This window comes from Brienomyrus brachyistius, chromosome 3 (genome assembly GCF_023856365.1).
Source record: "Brienomyrus brachyistius isolate T26 chromosome 3, BBRACH_0.4, whole genome shotgun sequence".
NCBI lineage: Eukaryota > Metazoa > Chordata > Actinopteri > Osteoglossiformes > Mormyridae > Brienomyrus > Brienomyrus brachyistius.
The window spans coordinates 25856455-25875308 of NC_064535.1; the positions used below are offsets into that span (position 1 = coordinate 25856455).

General features: G+C 48.7%; 1 protein-coding gene across 15 annotated transcripts in view; it reads left to right on the forward strand.

Annotated features, from left to right (window-relative positions):
• The window catches only part of magi2a (membrane associated guanylate kinase, WW and PDZ domain containing 2a), a 135311-nt gene that overhangs the window by 89188 nt on the left and 27269 nt on the right, over positions 1–18854 (forward strand). For 6 of the 15 annotated variants that reach the window (XM_049008709.1, XM_049008710.1, XM_049008711.1 and 3 more), the window contains exons 7-12: positions 1383–1418; positions 3657–3714; positions 5283–5404; positions 5945–6079; positions 7114–7296; positions 10893–11534. In XM_049008709.1, the coding sequence (XP_048864666.1) occupies positions 1383–1418; positions 3657–3714; positions 5283–5404; positions 5945–6079; positions 7114–7296; positions 10893–11534 (1176 nt within the window). The remainder of the gene's footprint in view (positions 1–1382; positions 1419–3656; positions 3715–5282; positions 5405–5944; positions 6080–7113; positions 7297–10892; positions 11535–18854) is intronic. The other 9 variants (XM_049008715.1, XM_049008723.1, XM_049008716.1 and 6 more) reach the window with 3 other exon arrangements.

The window sequence follows — 18854 nt, forward strand, 5'->3', positions numbered from 1 at the left end:
AATTGTGGTACATCCCAAAAATACAGCTGTTAAGGATTCAAGTAGGCATAAGTTCAGCTTGGCTGACCTTCCAATGAATGCTCTAGTACAAGTGTAAGTAGTATTGGAGCAAGAGCTATACAGCATCAATCAAACATAACAAAAACCTAATAAGGTGACTATTCACATAGACAAAGTGCAACACTGAGCATTCAGGGAACATAGACTTCTGTAGGCTAATAGAGGTGTACCTGGAACAAATGGGGCCTGTGTAATTTAACAGCTCATTCCACCATCAGGGAACCATGAGAAAAATCCTGAGTGAGACTGCTAACATGGGAGGGACCTCTTAGTGCGGTTGATTTGCTGACTGGAGAGGATGAGATTGGTTGTAGCTACGGAGGGCGTATCTCGGTGGAGCTGGGTGCCTGTCCATTAATAGCTCTGAAAGCCAGCACCAAGGACTTAAACTTGATGTGATGGTCTGTTTGGAGCTGAGACATGCAGGAGTGTAATATGCTCTAAGGCATAGTTTCCCAATCCGGTCCTCAGGGACCCACAGACACGTTTTTTCAGGGAGCTGGGAGGGAGCAAAAATGTGGACTGTCTGGTAGGGAGCTGGGAGGGAGCAAAAACGTGGACCGACTGGGTCGCTGAGGACCAGATTGGGAAACACTGCTCTAAGGCTGCAACTCTTACGGATTTTGCAATGAGGGAAGGGTGTGAAATTGGTGGTAGAAGAAGGGGTGTATGACAATATCCTGGGTTCAGCTGAAAGACTTAGAGTGTACAGGGGAAAGTATAAAGAGTGTACAGGGGAAGCACATTTGGGTTTGACAAGGATGCAGAAAGAAAGAAGGCCATGTGTTTGGCTTATTGTGCATGTGTCTGCTCGTGTGTGTGTGTGTGGGGGGGGGGGGGGGGGGGGGTTTCGTGCAGCCGCACCGCAAAAATAAATCCCAGCACAATAATCTCTCCCAGAGAATTAAATAAATAAATGTATTTTTAGCACCGCTGGTACAAATGAGGTAAAAATTTGCTTGTCAACACAGAAGGTGAGTAATTAGTGCAGGTGGATCGGTGCCGTGACGAGTCAGAGAGAAGCGGGGTCACTGTCCTCAGCTGGCTGGCATTCAGCATGTGGAGGTTGGAGAACCAGTGGTATATGTGGGATACCTAAGTCTGTCGCTGTAGACCTGGGACACTGTGGAGGACCGTGTGCATGATGAATAGGCTTTGATCACCTGCGGCTGGGGGGTGGAGGCAGACTCGCAGTGTCGCAGGCGTGGGGGGGGGGGGGTGGTAAGTGCATATATGTTAGAGAGTGTGTGTATGAGTATGCATCTGTATCTGCTGTTAGTGATGGACAGGCTTCTCCAGGGATATATTGTTTGCCTTCCCAGCGGATTCCATGGTGACATTCTGTGGCAAGTGGCAAGGTGAGCAGCTCAAAGGACGGTGGCTCTTCCGCTTGGGACACTTGGGGACTGCATGACCATCCGGCAGGCAAGTCAGCAGGGCTGAGCGTCATGGAGCACGGCAACATGGGGGCTGCAGCCACCGCGACCCCTCCGATCTCCGCACGCTGATTAGTGTGGCTGAGCAAAGGGTCACTGCTGCGGTGCCAAGTGCAAGAAACATCTCCACTGGGGCCGGATGAAAAATCGGAGTGGGATCGCTTACTTTCGCTGGGGGGGTTTGTTTTCTGACACGAGGCGGGAGTCTGATGTCATGACGTCGCGGTGTGGAAATTCCCTCCTTCGGCATGAAAATAAGTTTTGGCCTCTTTTTCTGTTTTCTGCAAATGAAGGCGTCCTTTGATTTGAAAGAGCAAATAAGGAAACTCATGCCCTCGCTCTCCTGAGCGGATTGGAGTGCGGCCATTGGGGTGGGGGTGGATATCTGGGTGGTGGTTGATGGTAGCTACAGTCCAGGCTCGGTGTGAGGGGATATTTTCTCTCTGAGTGAGAGTCATGGAAGCTGTCTTGCAACCAGAATGGGACTAACATTTTAAAGTGATCCTGCATGTAAAGGCGAGGATATAAGGTGGCCCAAAGCCAGTCCCCCACCCCCACTACCAGTAGTCTCATGGTTTAATCCCAGCGTCACAGTAACAGTAGAAAAGTTGTGTCGTTGTCACATACCAAGCAGAGTCAACGGTACTCTTTCGGGAGGGATGGAAGATGACTGACTTCCGACCTGCCACAACCTACTTGCTAGTCCAGCCCGGAATGTCATACAAAGCAGTGTTCGAGTACGCCGTGGATGTCGTTAAGGAAAGGAGTGATTTACAAGATGGCGGAACCCCTGCGAGTGATGCCGTGTGGACAGTATGTGCACCGATGAAATGGGAGCGAAGGGAAGTATGCCCCCACCAGCCGTCCCACTCACCCACCTCCGCTGCAGCTCTTTAGACAACTTACAAAGTAGCCCTGTGGGATTCTGGGAACACAGCTGATGTGGCGTCTTGTCTTGCTTTGCTGACACGAGGGAAAGAGAGAGAGACCAAGCTCACACACCACCCCCGTACCTCACCCGGTCAGAGTGTCATGTTGAGGTGTGATGTCATTCTCATCTTCATTCAACGTTCTGCTGAACTAATTAACCACATATCACTGTTACCCGTTGCGCCTCAGGCTGGACCCACTTCAGGTAATGGGGAATTCCCTGTCAGCACCACGGTGCCGGCTGGACGGGATGACAGGCACCGGAGAATCCTGCTCAACGTCCGGTCACACGCATCACAGGGCCCAGCAAAATTAGCTTGGAACACGTGAATTTCTAGCACTTTTTCAGTACTGCCCTTGACTGCAGAAAGTGTATTGTCTTTGTGCCCTGCCACCCGGAATCACCCTGACTCCGAAAAGGCCGTTTGAGGTGACCGAGCTTTCGTGGCTCCCTCTTGAAAAAAGCAAAACATTCTCATCGATTCAGTTATGCCTCTTAACCCGTGTACGGAAATAACGCATGCAGATGTCCCATGAGAAACTTTTGATTTCCAGCTTGAAATGAGCTAAACTGAATTATGTGGAAGTATTGTTCAGTGCAGACAGACACCGAGTGTGGAATAAGGCAGAATCCCTCATGGGCCCAAGTGCATCCCTCCAGCTGTCATCTTCATCCACTCAGAATGTGAAACATCCTTGGCATGGTCTTGGCAAGAGTGGTCTTGTAACTTGCCTCCCAGAACAAACTTTGGAAGCAATAAATCATGGGATTGGTCTCATTCGGCAAGGATGCAACCAATGTATCCTTGATATTTGGGGTGGAGCAAAACCAACATTCGGGGATGTTTATCGTCCTCTGTGCTTACGTTCTTAGTATTGGAGCTGCTCTTTAGGTATTCTGGGTACGTGGACTGGCTCTGCATGGCCATTGTGTCCTCCTGACGTTGACTGAGCAGGAATATCAGACCCACTGGCAGCAGCACGCCTCTTTACAGAATGGCCGTAATGTTGGGTGTGCTCCAGTCACAGGGAGCAGTGATTTAAAGTGCTGTTATGGATCTGTTTCGTTACCAGTGATTGATACATTTCATGCAGTTAATATTACCATAAAATAGCAGTAATTAAATTGGTTTGCATTATGGACTCATTCTTCTGAGAATTGATTCTCCTCTCTCACTCTGTCTCTCAGGACAGTTGAATAACAGACTTACTTTTGTAATTGTTTTTCAGAACTTCCGTACGGCTGGGAGAAAATCGATGACCCAATGTATGGCAGTTACTATGTTGAGTAAGTTTCTTATTCTTTTATGAATTGCTGGTTCTCTCCCGGCATACTGCTCTGTCAAGAATTAATCATGGTCTTTCTTCTGCTGCGTGCTTCATCTGCCCAAGAAACAGCTGTATCTTTTTATATATATTTTTTTATTTTGGGCCTGAAGGCAAAGCTGTTGCTCTTGTTAAGCGAATGTCAGCTATGAGATTGTATTTGCGTCTAGTTGTCTTTCTTCTCTAATGCTGCTCCATGAGTTGTTTGTTCTTAAGGAGGAACTGCTCCCAACCTGAGATGTGACTTTGGCTCATTCTGTGTGCAGTGGCATTTTCAAGCCACAAGGGGTGCTAGACCTGTCCTGCTGCCTCTGACCCCCCAAAACCAGTTTCATCAGCCTTGGAGGAGCTGGGTTTGTGGAGATACCCTAAAGAGGCGTAGTCACACAGCAGTTCTGAAATTATTTTCACATTAACCCTCTGGGGTCAAGGGGTAGGGAAAACACTTTCACTGACTGGGGCATGGTCACACATTTCGTTCATTATCATAGACTTAATTCATGGCAAATAAATTATTTTTTATATATTTTTTTTGGCATTAAACATCTTAATCTTAGTGTACTTTGTAAATTTGTCAGATTTATGTGAAGTTTGTAATTTGACATCAAAGTATAGATATTGCAAAATGCAGTTTGGAACACTTGCAGAAACATTATAAAAGTACATAGTAAGCAATGGTGGAAGTTTGTTGTGATCACAGATATCTGATCACCAAAGTCTTGGCTACATGAAGATGACTAAATGGTGCAGTTGCAACATTCGGTTGGATAAATAAATAAGAAAAACCTAACTCATGTCACTATTTCTGGCCTCCTTTCCTTGAATATGTAGCATCTTTCATGTATATGCATGAGCCATTCACAGCTGGCCACATCCCCCCGCCCCCCTTTTATGGCGCTGATGGGGATGTATCAGGATCGCGTTTCAACGTCGCGTTGTTCATATAATTACCATGTGAATGTGGTTTGAATACGCGCTGAAGCAGCTATTTAGAAAGCGAATAGCGATCTTCAGGTGAGGGCGGCACTACACGCCCCCCGATGCAGGTAAAACAAAGAAAGGTGACATGGTTTTTTGCCGATTTAACCTAATTTTAGAAACTTTAATACTTCCGCCAACTGATGTTTTGAAAGGAAGACAGATTACAGATTTAGTCAGTGTTTTTTTCACGTTTCTACAATAAGATTTCAGCGAGTTATGAACTGTAATACAAGAGTAAGATACGCGGCATCGCCAACGATGCCGTCGACTCCAGAGGCATATGCACTGGTGGACCTTCTATTTCACACCAATCGTCATCATCCACTGACAATCCAGCAGAAATCCAAAAATCATTTTATTTTCCCATATCTCCAAGTTGGCACACAGTTAATTAAAAAACAGGTTAAAAACCTGACTTGAGGGTTTCTGACGAATGGAGCCGTTTAATTGAGCTTCTCAATGATCAGTGGCTGAACCCTAGTTCAGTCTGAGCAGAAGAGGGTCGGCTGTCGGTATCTCCACTCGACTCGACTTTTCCTTTGCTTACAGCCACATAAACCGACGGACGCAATTTGAGAACCCAGTTCTGGAGGCCAAGCAGCGGCTCCAGCAGCAGCAGCAAATGCAAAGCCAAGGCCTGTCCTCGCTGCCCCTCTCGACCATCTACAGAGGTACCTCCTTGCCCCAGCCCCCTGGGCTGCCCTCCCCCCCCCCCGCCCCAAACACACGAACACATCTTCGCTGGGTGAAAATGGCCGTGCACGAAATGACATCCGCATGCAAAGATCTTTTGGATCGTTATGAGCCAAGACCAGTTTGTCTGTTTGCCTGATCCGCCGGTAAGAGAGCGGAGGAGCCAGGGTTTGTCTTCACCTTAGAGCCCCAGGTTGCAGAGGGGAGACTGTGGTTGCCCGCTGAACCTCTCCTCCTCCACCTGCTCCCCTTGCTCATTCCTAGAACCCTGCATGGCTTGCTAAGCAGAGGTTCCCATGGCTAAGGGGAGCCGGACGCTGGGAGACAGGTTTGACACATGACCCTGGAGTGAGTGTTTATCCTTTCCCCTGTGTCCCCATGCCCTCTCATCAGAATTGACTTTGCACTTTGAGTGCCTCTCTGCTTTATGAAGCTCCCGGCAACCAATGAGCGGAAATCTTTCTCCTCTGCAAATTTTCTGCGAGCCAATGAGTGAGGGTTTCTCTCCTTTGTGACAGTCGAGGAGGGTCCCTCCTCAGCAACGTTACCTAGGCCCAAACTGGCTCACTTGGGCCCCGCCCCCGAGCGTTCCCACAGCCTCACCGACCTGTCCGAGTTTCCTGACAGCAGGGCAAGAGCATTCAGCTTTCATGGTACGTCCATCCCTAGAAAAATGCCCCCTGGTGGAGTGGAGGGATAAGTGCTTGGAGCATCAGCTGCTTTGATATGCCTTTACTCCACACTCAGCCTGTGTGTTGTCCTTCTTTCTGCTGTCGTTCCCTCTGTAAGTAGGGCACCGGAGGCTTTTTTTTGCCTGCTGTTTCAGTTACGCATGCTTACTTTTTTTTAAGCAGAACTTGTTTCTGTCGCTAGTGCGCCTCAGAGATATCTGACCGTCTTCGACGCTGCGCAGCTCGATAAAAAAGAAAAAAAAAAAAACGAGAACAAATCATGACAAAAATATGTGTGAATTGATAACCAAAGAGCTGAGGCAGACAGGGACAGAGACCGGCAGCGATCCTGTGATGAGATCCGTTCTGTCAAGGGGTCAGTCCGAAACCGATAAATTTCAATCTCTTTGTCTGACACATGGTGAGCAATTCGCCCTCATCGAGTAAATGAGTTCATTTGGAATGATAACTGCCCTGAGTGGAGGCTGATGTGTCTCCCCAGCAAGAAACACAGCTACGGAATGTTAGATATCGCACCTGCTTTGACCCCCCCCCCCCCCCAGTGAACTCCAGTGCAAGTCTGCTGCAGTGTATGTGGATTAATTTGTTAATTAGGGGTCGAAGCACCAGCAGTGCTGGATCCCTATCGATTTTGTTCTGATTATCTGTTTTGTATTTCTTTTAGTTTTATTTATTTTTTTGCTCCAGCCTGGAGTGTTCCTGGATTAATCATGGCAGGAATAACGGCTGCATATTTACAAATGTTTTAAGAGAAATGTTAGGGGTGAACCTCTGACTGGAGCAAAAACTGCGTAGCCCAAGTCCCGCCTTCCCTGCCAAAGCCGCCGTCTTGTGTCTGACGCCTCTGTATTGGTGCCTATATCATCTTAGATCTGTATTAACAGCCACCTGCCAGTCTTTTTTTCAGTTTTTAGTCGCTCCCCCCCTAGATTCGCAAGGTGCCTCCTGCCCGTCGTCCGGTCACTGACCACCTTGTGTGTGCCCACCCCTCACAGAGAAGCCCCTGTTCACACGAGACCCCGCCCAGCTGAAGGGCACCTTCCTGTCCACCACCCTGCAGAAGAGCAACATGGGCTTCGGTTTCACCATCATCGGGGGGGACGAGCCCGACGAGTTCCTGCAGGTGAAGAGTGTCATCCCGGATGGACCCGCCGCTCAGGACGGGAAGATGGATACAGGTACCTCTGCGTTACACGGCCACAGCTGCATCTGCTGTAATGAATGGCAAGGAACTGGATGTTAAATGTACAGGTAATTATGGTAAATGGATACAGGTGACTCCCAGTCCGGTCCTCAGCGATCCACAGCCGGTCCATGTTTTTGCTCCCTCCGAACTCCCTGCTAGAGAATCCTACGGGAGCTGAGAGGAACCAAAAATGCGGACTGTTTGTGGTTCCCCTAGGGCTGGATTGGAAAACACTGTTATAGCATATTAACATAGGTAACAATAGTAGATGAACACAGGTACATCCCTAGTAGATGGACACAGGCACCTTTGTGATAGAACGGCAGATATTAGATGGACATATGGACATTAGATGGCTTCCTCATTGCCCACACAACATTCAGCTTCATGGCATGATGAGGGGAGGTGCCGCTAACTTTCTTTTAATAACTCACTCTTCACTTGATCGACCAGCCTGTACCTTAAGGCTGTGTGGAATGAGACCTCCTCCTCCGTCTTGCTGGGGGAGTTTAGAAATATAATTGAACACCTGACATATTTAGTACCCTCTTTCCATAGATGTCAGCGAGCTTCTTTGGAGATTTCAAAGAGCAAATCTCTTACCTCAGCATCCTGCCTCTTGAAATACTTCCCATTGCCAGAAACCAAATGGCAGTGCAGGGAGGTTCAGCCAATTTAGTAGCTAATTAATCCAGGGGTTGATTAGGAGCCCCATCTGGAAGTGACAGAAGCTAGCAAACATGGTGACAACTGATTGGCTCCTCTGTGGACCAAAGCAGGGTGTCGGCATGTTCCATGGAGCCAGGAGAGGGTGCTGAAAGGTTCAGCGGCAGGGTGCGCTGGGAATCCTGTTCCAGAGAACCAAAAATCAGCCTCATGTCTGGATAATTGATATGCCCGTTTAGCAAAAAGGACCGGTGACATTCCTTCTCAACAACACATGAGCCTGGGCAAAGTCATTGCACAACCTGAGTTGGGACTGGTGACGGTCGACAGCATATTATTATTAAATGTCAAGTAGAGCTAAGTGTAGGCTGTGATACTAGCTGCTTGCATTATTCTTCACTTTGGAAAGGTTTTTTTTCTCATGAAAGAACACTTAATTTCAGACTAGGGTGCATCAGGGCTTGTTTTCTTGTACTGCAGCGTGACGTGTTAAACTGTGCAATCCTTGCAGTCAAGGTGTTCCAATGAGGCTCTGCGTCACAGCTGCGTAAACGCACAGGCCTCCCCACCATCTCTCTGCAGTCCCCCACCCCCCCAGGTCACGCTGCTCTGTATAAGCAGACCCCTGGGATGCGCTGCAGGTTGATGGATCGATGACGATCCCAGTATGCAGGCACGTTAGGCCTGATGTTGAGAGTGAGTCTTCCGCAGCTGTGGAGCGGCGTGAGGTTATCTACCTAGCGAAGCTGTCATGGGAGGTGCCCATGTGACTTAGCAGCCCAGGCGGGCGCATGGCCTGTGCTCACACAGCGCCTGCCCTAGTTCGGCCTCCTATCGCATGCTGGAGAGGAAGGGTTTCCGGCTGTTAATTTGGCTGCTGCTGGCCCCGCTGCTGAATCGCCCTGAGGATTCAGCACCGTCGACTGAGGCAGGGAGGAGGAGGCTGCCAGTCAACGGACCGTCCTCCAGGCTCCAAACCGTCCCCCTGTGCTACATTCGCAGACTTTGAAGGATTGAAGGGATCCTTCATTTTGGAACGCTTGTCTTCTGGTCTAATGCTTCTGTCCTTCAACTGACGGCAGAAGTTTTACACAATTATGCATATTTATAAACACAGTGGTAAATGGTTAGCTGTGATGATTTTGCTTCCACGTGTAATGCTAGCAGTGTCCTGCGGAAGCGATGCGTGATGCTGGTGACAGTGAAGTTTGAGCAGCTGTTCCGTTACCGCGCTCTCATTTTCATGCCTGCTTTTCCTTATCGGGGCGTCAGGGTCACGCCTCTTAAAAATGTAATTCTAGTGATTCTGAATTCAATGACCATGTGAAAGTCAGTGATACTTTTTCATTCCATTTTTCATTCCATGTGTGTGTGTTTGGGAGGCAACGTGTGCGTGCCTTCACACAGTTGAGTCACGCTTGCCTTGTTTCCTTGTTCCTTGTTGCCTTGGTGCAGCATCGGGGGCGGAGGGGCTTGGTAACGGTGGACGCCGTGAATGTTGAGGACGCCATGAGGTCCCTCCACGTGTGCTGGCTTTCTCAGAGCATATGAAAATATCGATTAGGACACGTGGGCTGGGCTGTCGAGCGTAAGGATGGGGATTGATTACAGTGTCACTGCACTCGTGGCTCAGCGCTCATTCACTATCCAGATCTGACATCATTGGTGGAGGTACGTCCTCCTGCCAGTCATCTTACCCAGCTCTCCACCAATAAGACACCAGAAGGCCAGTCTCTCAGGGCAGAAAGGTGAGCATCATAAGGGTGGGGAAATGTCGTGTAGGGCTTCTTATACAAATGAGGCCTGGCTGTGCACACGCTTTGCCTGGTCCTGCGATTAGCTCCGTGTTCACAATCTGGCTGAAAGCCAGAGAATATGCCCTATACTGTACAGACTCTCCTCACTTAACGACCGAGTTCCGCTCCTATGACTAAGTCATTAAGCGAATTGGTCGATGAGCGAGGAGCCGCCCCTTACTGATATTTCAAGCATACTGTACTGGTAGTGGGTTTAAATCAGCCATCTTTAGATAATGTTTTACTGTCAATTTCGCACCATTTTGCTGGTATATAGTATATTTATAAATGTTTATACAGTAGTGTACTGTATACTGTAATACACAGTGTACTGTCCCCGCTGCTCTCCGTATGTGGCAGGTGAAAACCTATGAGTGAGACTGTAGTTAACAAAACACAGAAATTCTTATCTGGCATAGAAAAGTCATAACAAGCTGGCCGGTAAGTGCTAACACTGATCATCAGCCCAATTACAAATAAATGGTACGTTAACGTATATAAGCATTTATCGCAAATTAGCGTCCTTTTGCACATTACCGAACTAAAGCGGCGCATAGAAAATAAATTCACAAGATATGAAACAAGTAAAAAAAAAAAAACGTACAGCCATTGCTTTTGAAGACATAAGAGAATGTGTGACACAGGAAAACTTTCACCTTGCGCATATCCGTGCTTTACGTGCTACTGGAGGTTCCCTATGTCACAATATAAAGCATATGCATCAAACTAAAGGCAGAGGATCACGATAAAGGTCAATCGCAAGTTCAGTGTAAACTGATACGGCGTTTCAAAACAAAGGTCAGTTACTGTGAGCAACATGCAACCTTCTTTCCCCGACCCAAATAAATCAGAAACAGAATAGAATCGACAGGGTACAGTACCGACTGGTCAAAGAGCTGGTTGTGAGTACAGGAGGTCGTTAAACAGGTGGGTCGTTAGGTGGGGAGTGTTTGTATTCTTATGGAAGGAAATGGACCGTATCTCTGTGTAACAGTAACTTTGGGATTTGCATGTTAGGCTAAATAGTTATATCAGTGTTTTATTGGAAGGCACTGAGGTCCAAATGGATGAACTTTTTTCTTCAGCTCCTTTCTTTGAGGATGTGACACGATTCCTGTTTCTCCAGGTGATGTCATCGTTTACATCAACAATGTCTGTGTCCTGGGCACCACCCATGCCGACGTGGTCAAGCTCTTTCAGTCTGTACCGATTGGCCAGAGTGTGAGCCTAGTGCTGTGCCGTGGCTATCCTCTGCCCTACGACCCTGAGGACCCGGCCAGCAGCATGATCTCCCCCATGGGGCTGATGGAGCGTCCCCTGGTGGTCAACGGAAGGAGCAATTATGACAGCTACATGGAGTACATCTCGCGGACAGCGCGGTTCGTGCAGGAACACGGCGAGTTGCTGCCCCCTGCCCAGCAGCAGCCCTCCCTGCAGGCCCACCCCGGCGACACCCACCTGGATACCACGCCACACGAGGACAATGTCTCCATGGCATCATCTGGGGCAGCCCCAGCTGAGCTGCTGACCATCACCATGGTGAAGGGGGCCGACGGCTTTGGGTTCACCATCGCCGACAGCGGCGCCGGCCAGCGCGTCAAGCAGGTGCTGGAGCCGCAGGGCTGCCCAGGCCTGCAGGAGGGCGACCTCATCGTGGAGATCAACCAGCAGCCTGCACAGGCCCTCAGCCACACCCAGGTGGTGGAGCTGCTGAAGGAGTGCCCGGTGGGCACCGAGGCCACGCTCACGGTGCAGAGGGGTGGGACAGGTAAGGGGTGCGTTGTGCTGTGTGTCTCCCCGGGCTGGGTGAGTCCACTCCGTCTGGATATGTGGGTGTGTCCTTGTCTTTGGGAGTGAACCCAGGAACCCAGCATACAGTGCAGGTGTGTCTGCTCCTTTGGCTGAGATGGTTTCTCCTGTGCTGCTCTGTCTTAACACATCACTCTATAGCAGTGTTTCTCAACCCGGTCATCGGGGACCCGCAGACAGCTCCCTGCCAAATAGTCCACATTTTTGCTCCCTTCCAGAGCTGAGTGGAAGCAAGAATGTGGACTGTCTGCGGGTCCCCGAAGATTTGATTGGGAAACACTGCTCTATAGACATTTATATATTTATGATCTAACTGTCCACATGCACGCATTTATACGTGCAGACAGTTAGATTATATGCTACAATTGTGTATTGACCTCTGTACACAATTTCTCAGAACATTCTCATTGCGCAGAGTGGGCTGGACTCCAGCGGTGACCCCACCATTTTGGTTTAAATATCTGGGCCTGCAGTGTCAGCACATGGGCTGTAAGGTGCCAACCACGCAGAGTGGGCCGCAAGGTGGCTGCATGTAACCCTGCCTGTCCTGCTTCCGGCTTCTGCAGCTCGTGGCAGAAACTTACCCTCCTGTCCCATTGATGATAGTGATATATTTTTACAACTTAATCCCCCAGTCGTGCTTCTTTCACACACAGAATTAAAGAGGCATCAGTCATGTGGAGAATAATGGTTGGATTATTAATGTAATTAGGCAGAGACTATCTACATTATTGAGACTTTCTGGTGTGAAAGTTTAATGGCTTTATGTCAACATGTCAGTGAGAGTTTCCTGGGAAGAAATTCAGATGATAGATGCGCACACACACACACACACACACACACACGCACGCACGTGCACAGACCTGTAATCATAAATTTGTGGGGACTGCTCTTTCATTTCTATGGGCATTTATTGAATGATATGGCCAAAGTATAGCAATAAGGGGCACTGATAATCTCCAGTGACTCTGAATAGCAAGAGACACCTCATTAAGCAGCAGATCTGCACTTATCAACATCTGAATTCTGCGAGAGTTCTGCCCTGCTTGCTGCCCCTGGGGCTGAGAGCGTACATGCAGTTTTGTTTGTGCTGTGCTTTACTGGCATCAAGTGCAGGATACAGGCTTTAGATTCTATTAAACATTGCTGGGAGGCGTACACTGACAGAACGCTGGAGCACAGAGCTGTTCGCTTGCCACCACCAAGCCAATCTGACTACATCTGCTTGAGGTGTAAAGGTTAATGGCTTAACATAAATGCTTCCTATAATTAACAGCTTCCTATAATTAAGAGGCGGGGTGTAATCTGGCTTTCATGTAAGAAGAGTGCAGAATTCCCTGAAATAGTGGTTCAGCTGACGGATTTAAATACCCGTAAACCCGAAAAGACCCAGTAGAGGCGCGTCTGCCTGCCGACCCGAGAAAATGTGCAGAGTTGCCGCTCAAGTGGGGACAGTGGCGAGACGACTCAGTCACGAAGATTAAAAACCGATCCGGGTAGCCAAGCGGCACGAGCGGACAAAGTCTGACATCGGCTAGCGATGTCTGATCTGCGGAGAGACGTTCAGCCTGGTGTCTTTCTGCTATCCCTCCTACATATTTATTGCTTTCCGGCAGCAGCTTAGATCTGCAGCCACTTATAAGCTCTGCAGCTCATGCACCGAGCAGTTTTAGATTAAATGTAAACGACAGCAAACTAAAAAGAGAGTAACAGTCATAAGTATGTGTTCGTTTAAAATGTGTTGCCACGGTAACTCACAAAATTTTCGCAAAACTAGAGGACGGGTCACAAGAGGTCATGGAAGTAGGGGTTTGAGGCTATCTAGAAATGGACTCACTCAGATTTGTTCAAATGAGTCGGGAGTGAATAGGCCACTGGGCCATTGTGAATGGGAGACACGTGAAACGACGGAGACTGATGGCGAGGCGTCGCAGGCATAAACTGCATGATTGGGCGTCATCGTAGCTAAGATTGAGGCGATGTACGAAATAAATCTATGACGGGTCTTTGATCCATAGAGGCATTGTCACATGTTAAGGTGTTGTGGGACTGTGGAACGGGCTGGTTTAGTCAGGGGACATGCTGAGCTCCTCCCCCATGCACCCACATGCCAGCAAAGCCTCCTCACTTAAGCCCAGAAAGCATAAGGGTGCCGTCAAATTCTGTGGTGGACGCCGGCCACCGGCCGCCACTGCTGGTATTCATTTGGTCGCATTACACCGTGGCTTATGACTCGGCCGGCATTCCACCGCAAATGCTGTGGATGCATAATTCAGCATGCGCGATGTTTTTCCCCACTTCTGACCGAATGAAACCTGTGTCAAGCACGCATCTCTTGCTGAGTGCAGAAGGTGGTCACTCATATGGGCAGTGGTAATCCAAAAAGATGGGGCTGATCCAGCTCTGGCCTTCAGCTGGTGCCCTAGCATCCCATAGGAAAAGCAAGCCAAACCCCTCAATGGATCCCACAGCGATCTTGTACTCAGTAGTTAAGCTGAAATGTGCGCTGGCCACCCACGGAGACGGCCGACGCGAGCAGCTTTCAGCCAGCCGCCGCAGTACTGGCAGCTGGAAGTGAGTCATGAGCTCAGTACCCATGTGACATGCGCAGATTCCGGGGTTGTCACGGTGACCCAGCCTCGCTGCTTTTGCTTCTTCCGGCATAATCACCCTGATAGTCCGATTGTCCCACAGGGAACAATTTAGGTGACGTGCTACCAGAGAGTTGCATTATGCACTTCAGAGTCTGATGAAGTAGCGTAAATTACCTACTGCTTATTAAGGTCTGTGACATCCACGATTCAGAATGCTTAGCTGCCATTGAGGGATGCAGCAGTTGAAGCTCAATGCTGAGGGCTGCGAGACAGAGGGGCAAATGAGGGCTGACCTCTGGAGCTCTATGGGCTCTCTGCTGTCAGGCTCCTTTAGAGCAGTCTATGACTTTTTAATTCCGAATGCCCACCAGGCGCCATCTGGTGGTCATGTGTGGCAGCACAGCATCCTTTGAGTATAATGGGTTTGACAGCTTATTAAAGCCTCATCCTCCCTTGGCCCTGTGGCACCTTTATAGCTCTTTTATTGCACGTTTCCATGACAACCCTCCATGATAGCCGGCGCCAGAGATGACAGGATTATCACAGGCTGTGCTGGCCGACAGTGATAGTCTCTGTCCTAGACAAATGCATCATTAAATGCGAAGGGGAAAGTTTTATCTCAGTGGACCATTGTGAGATGCAAATGCAAAGAGCCTTTAATGTGCACGTGTTCCAGGCTTCCTCAAGCTTTGACATTCACCTTCCCTGTTCACCTCCCCTCCTAGCCAGCTTCCACATCATTCTTTTTCATCAGAGTCCAGTGGCTGGACTTTCTTAGGGACGCAGCCTGCTGTTTCACATTTAATGCTTTCATCTGTGCCCCGGAAGTCTGTTCTGACACTGCAGAATCACGTGGTATGCATGCTATTCATTAAGAGTTAGGGTGGATTACTCATTGGGTTTAAGATACATTTACATGTATGTATTTAACAGATGCTTTTATCCAAAGCAATGCACATGTGAGGCAAATAGCGCATTACAGACATACATGGCGTCAGCTAGGTATAAGTGTAGCTAGGCTGAGCTCCAAATTAAAGCCCAGTAACAAGTGTAAGCAGCATTGAAGCTGGATGAGAACATTAAGTCCCTATTACACATGGTTTTAAAATGGGCAATCGGATCATACTGTAAGTAGTCAGCAGAGACGCCTTTACACCTGTGTCTGTCATTCGTCTCCAAGGTGTCCAACTGACCACTTGTGTTCAGATTTCGTTACTGCCCCACACAGTTATTGTAATAGCACATGCAGGATGCATTAGCGTTTATGCTACAAAAGATTTGTCAAATTAGTCCCAGACCACCTCGGCAAGTGGCCTGAGTGATCCGATCGCAGTACGTCTTGGTGGTATTTACACTTGTATTCAGCGCTGTCTACTTGCATTCTAATTGCCCAAGGCCTATTGTAAAACCAAGTATAAACAGGGCCAGAGAGGCATCAGGTTAGTAGAAGAATTCATGGAACAGATGGGTCTTGAGATGTTTCTTTAAGGATGAGTTCATCCTTATATTGTTTTATCAGTATGTAAAACATTATATTAAATTATGTAGCCATCTGTAGCTTCAATGGGAGAATCTGATGGTTACTGTCATCCCTGCATTCCTTCCATCTTCCAACTTCTTGTTCAGTAGAGTGTGTGAAGCTTATTCCAAACGCACAGGAACCCTGCAGGCAGAATTCTAGTCTGAGGCTAACCTCTGCCCAGTTAGCCCATTTTAAGTTTTTATTTTTTAGGAACAATTGTGCATCATCAGCCGGATTGGGCTGATTCAGTCATACTTCCAGTTCTATGCAGGGCATCTGCCTGCCATATCTATAATGTGTGATGTCAGTCATGTCAATTGAGACACAGTGCTAAAGAGTTTGTCTTTATGAAAACATGCAGTGAGTTATCTGTGATCACTCCAGAAAGGCAATTAGAATCAGTATGTAATGTTTTCCGTCCTCAAAGCACATGGCCGACTTGCCTGCTCCGGGAACGACACGACAGCTCTGCTCCTCGTCAGGGCTAATTATTACGTGCTGTGCAGACCTCATCATTAGTAGATATAGCCAGACCATTAACTAGTCGCGTGATGAGCACGGATACACAGATTATTCCACTGTAATTGATTTACTGTGATTCCAGCCATTAAGCGACCTTTTATGATGTTTTTGATGCGCTGGAGTGGACACATGTGAGGTCACGTGACCGCTGATGAGCACACGTGCGTGTGGGTGAAATGGGTGTCGAAGTGGAACAAAATGAAATCGCTGAAGCGTTTCCTTAAAAGAGCATGCACTCAGGCACGCCCACACTCATGCACACATACACCGGGACTGTTTGTGAAGTGTATGCTGTATAATTAGTCTCAAAACTTGTGCACTAAAAAACCATACAGGCATAAGCTCTCGTGAGCAGAAAACCCATTCTCACTACGCTCTCACTTCTACACGACACTTGCTCACTCAACAGGTTGAGTTTTGAGACTTTGGAACAGTGGCTGATATCTCCACTTCGTTAATTGGTCACTTTGAATCATATGATTGGCTGTTTGCTTTGGAAGAAGAAGGAGGAGAAGAAGATGATCACTGATCAGTCAATGAGAGAACAACCAATTTCACACTCATGATGTCATGATGTCGAAGCAAGGAAGTCTTGCACTAAGTTAACATCTTTCCGATATCCTATATTTCAACCCGTCGAGTGAGCGAGTGTTATGCAGACACGAGCACGTAGAGGGTGGATTTTCTGCTCACCAGAGCATACATATGCGTGGTTTTTATGTGCGTGAGTTTTGAGACTAATTAAATACCATACAAGTGGCATCATTCGTCTGATTGTGCTGTAGTTGTGGCTCATCTCTCTTTCCACCGAGTCATTCGGTCAGTGCCGGCGGAATGACCATGACTGCTGATGAGGATGGAGTTCTGGGCCAGTAAATCAGCCCAGGAGACGGACGGACTATTTACCAGAACATGACTTGAGGGTTATCATTCATTGGCTGAAGCTGGCGGGAGTGGGAGGCAGGCCAGGATCGTGGTACGTGGCATCCGGGCCCATGGGCCTGGTCGACACTGTGCCATTTAGCAGCGCTCTTTACGTAGGGAGATGGGAGAGATGCATGACATGACATCAGACATAAAATCAGGGCCTGGCGATGCATGAGGTCCGACCAGCGACGGAAAGGGCAACACCCCAGCAGTGTGCTAATCTGGGAAGATGAGGAAGCGGGACTTGGGTGCCCCCTGCTGGCAGAGCATGTCCTGCCGGTAGTCCAAAGTGGTCTTTATCTTCGGAACATTCCAACCGCCAATATAAGCTACTTCAGCTGACTTGCCTGAGGCGACTGTGAGGTGCACCAGTGAGGGGGATCTGCAACGGGCATGCGGATAATCACTGTGTCACTGAACAGTGACCGAAAAATGCCATGGAGTGACATTTCTCAGGCCAAATTCATGGCATGTGAAAGATGAGTGTCCCTCCATTAAATCCTCAAATTATTCAAGTAAAGTTGGGAGGCGGGGGGGGGGGGCTGTCTGTCCTCACAGCAACCAACCCCAGATTTACCGTGGAGACCCAGGGCACCTCTAGATGGAGCTGAATTATCATAAAGATTATTCATGTGCTCGGCCCATGCTTGTGTCCAGAGAGTATTTCTTAACTTACAATTTATGCGGATGGGGGGCTCAAGTACCTGGGTGAAGAAGGTACAATCAGTAGGAATTAAATAGGCAGGTCCTTGGTTCCCAGCCCAGATATCTAGGTGGGAAAAAAAAACGTCCAGAAAGACTGACAGGCTGTCGTGGGTGATGACAGCAGTGCGGATCCTGTGGTGTCACGCGGTAAGGGATGCTTCGGGGAGTCAGGTTTGGGGTGGGGCTGGGCAGCCCCCCTCCCAAGGTCACATTGTGGATGATTAGTGTGGCATGCGTGCTGGGAGGTGAGGCTTGGGTGAGGTGAATAAAGGAATGCCCATACAGCTTAACGGTGACTCTCCCACTTCCCATCGTCGTGGGATAAAGACGTGAGCGTTCATGCTTTTCCGCGCCTCTCCACAGACACCCTAATTACTGCCGTACGCGTTCAGACGGCAACGCGGTGCAGTCCGACGTGGGCCCGCCACAATAGTTACGTAACGGGATATTCACGCGCCATCGTATGTTTTGACAGCGCGCTAACATCGTGGCGTAAATACTCAGATATATTTCACCGGCGTATTTTTCATTCCTTAATGCCGCAGAGGATTACAGCGTGACGCCCCGTCTGGCTGTGTGGAGAACTTGGATGCAGAGGTGTCCTTCAGAATGTAGGTCGTGAGTTCTGGCTGATTCACTTTCACCGTGCCTGTCATTCTGGGGGGTACGAGTGCAGCTGGGTCTTGCTGTACCTTTAGACGCGAAGGCAGATCTGGGGAGAAGAGCTTCAGCAGAACTCTGTGACCCGTCCCCCAGCCTCAGGCTACGGTTCAGTACCACGGACAGTATCATTTATCCTCAACCGGGGCCATCAGCACCACAGACAGCTCCTGGCTGTGCCACCTTGTGGCTTGTCTCCAAGGACAGTGGCAGAAATGGCTGTCAGCCAGATCTTTCCTGGAGCTCAGGGCCTCTCACAAACACAAGGCAGCCCAGCAGGGTGTGTGAATGAAGTTCAGGCTTAATCTAGAAGCTCAAGTTCTATGCACAGAAGAACCCACAGTGGACC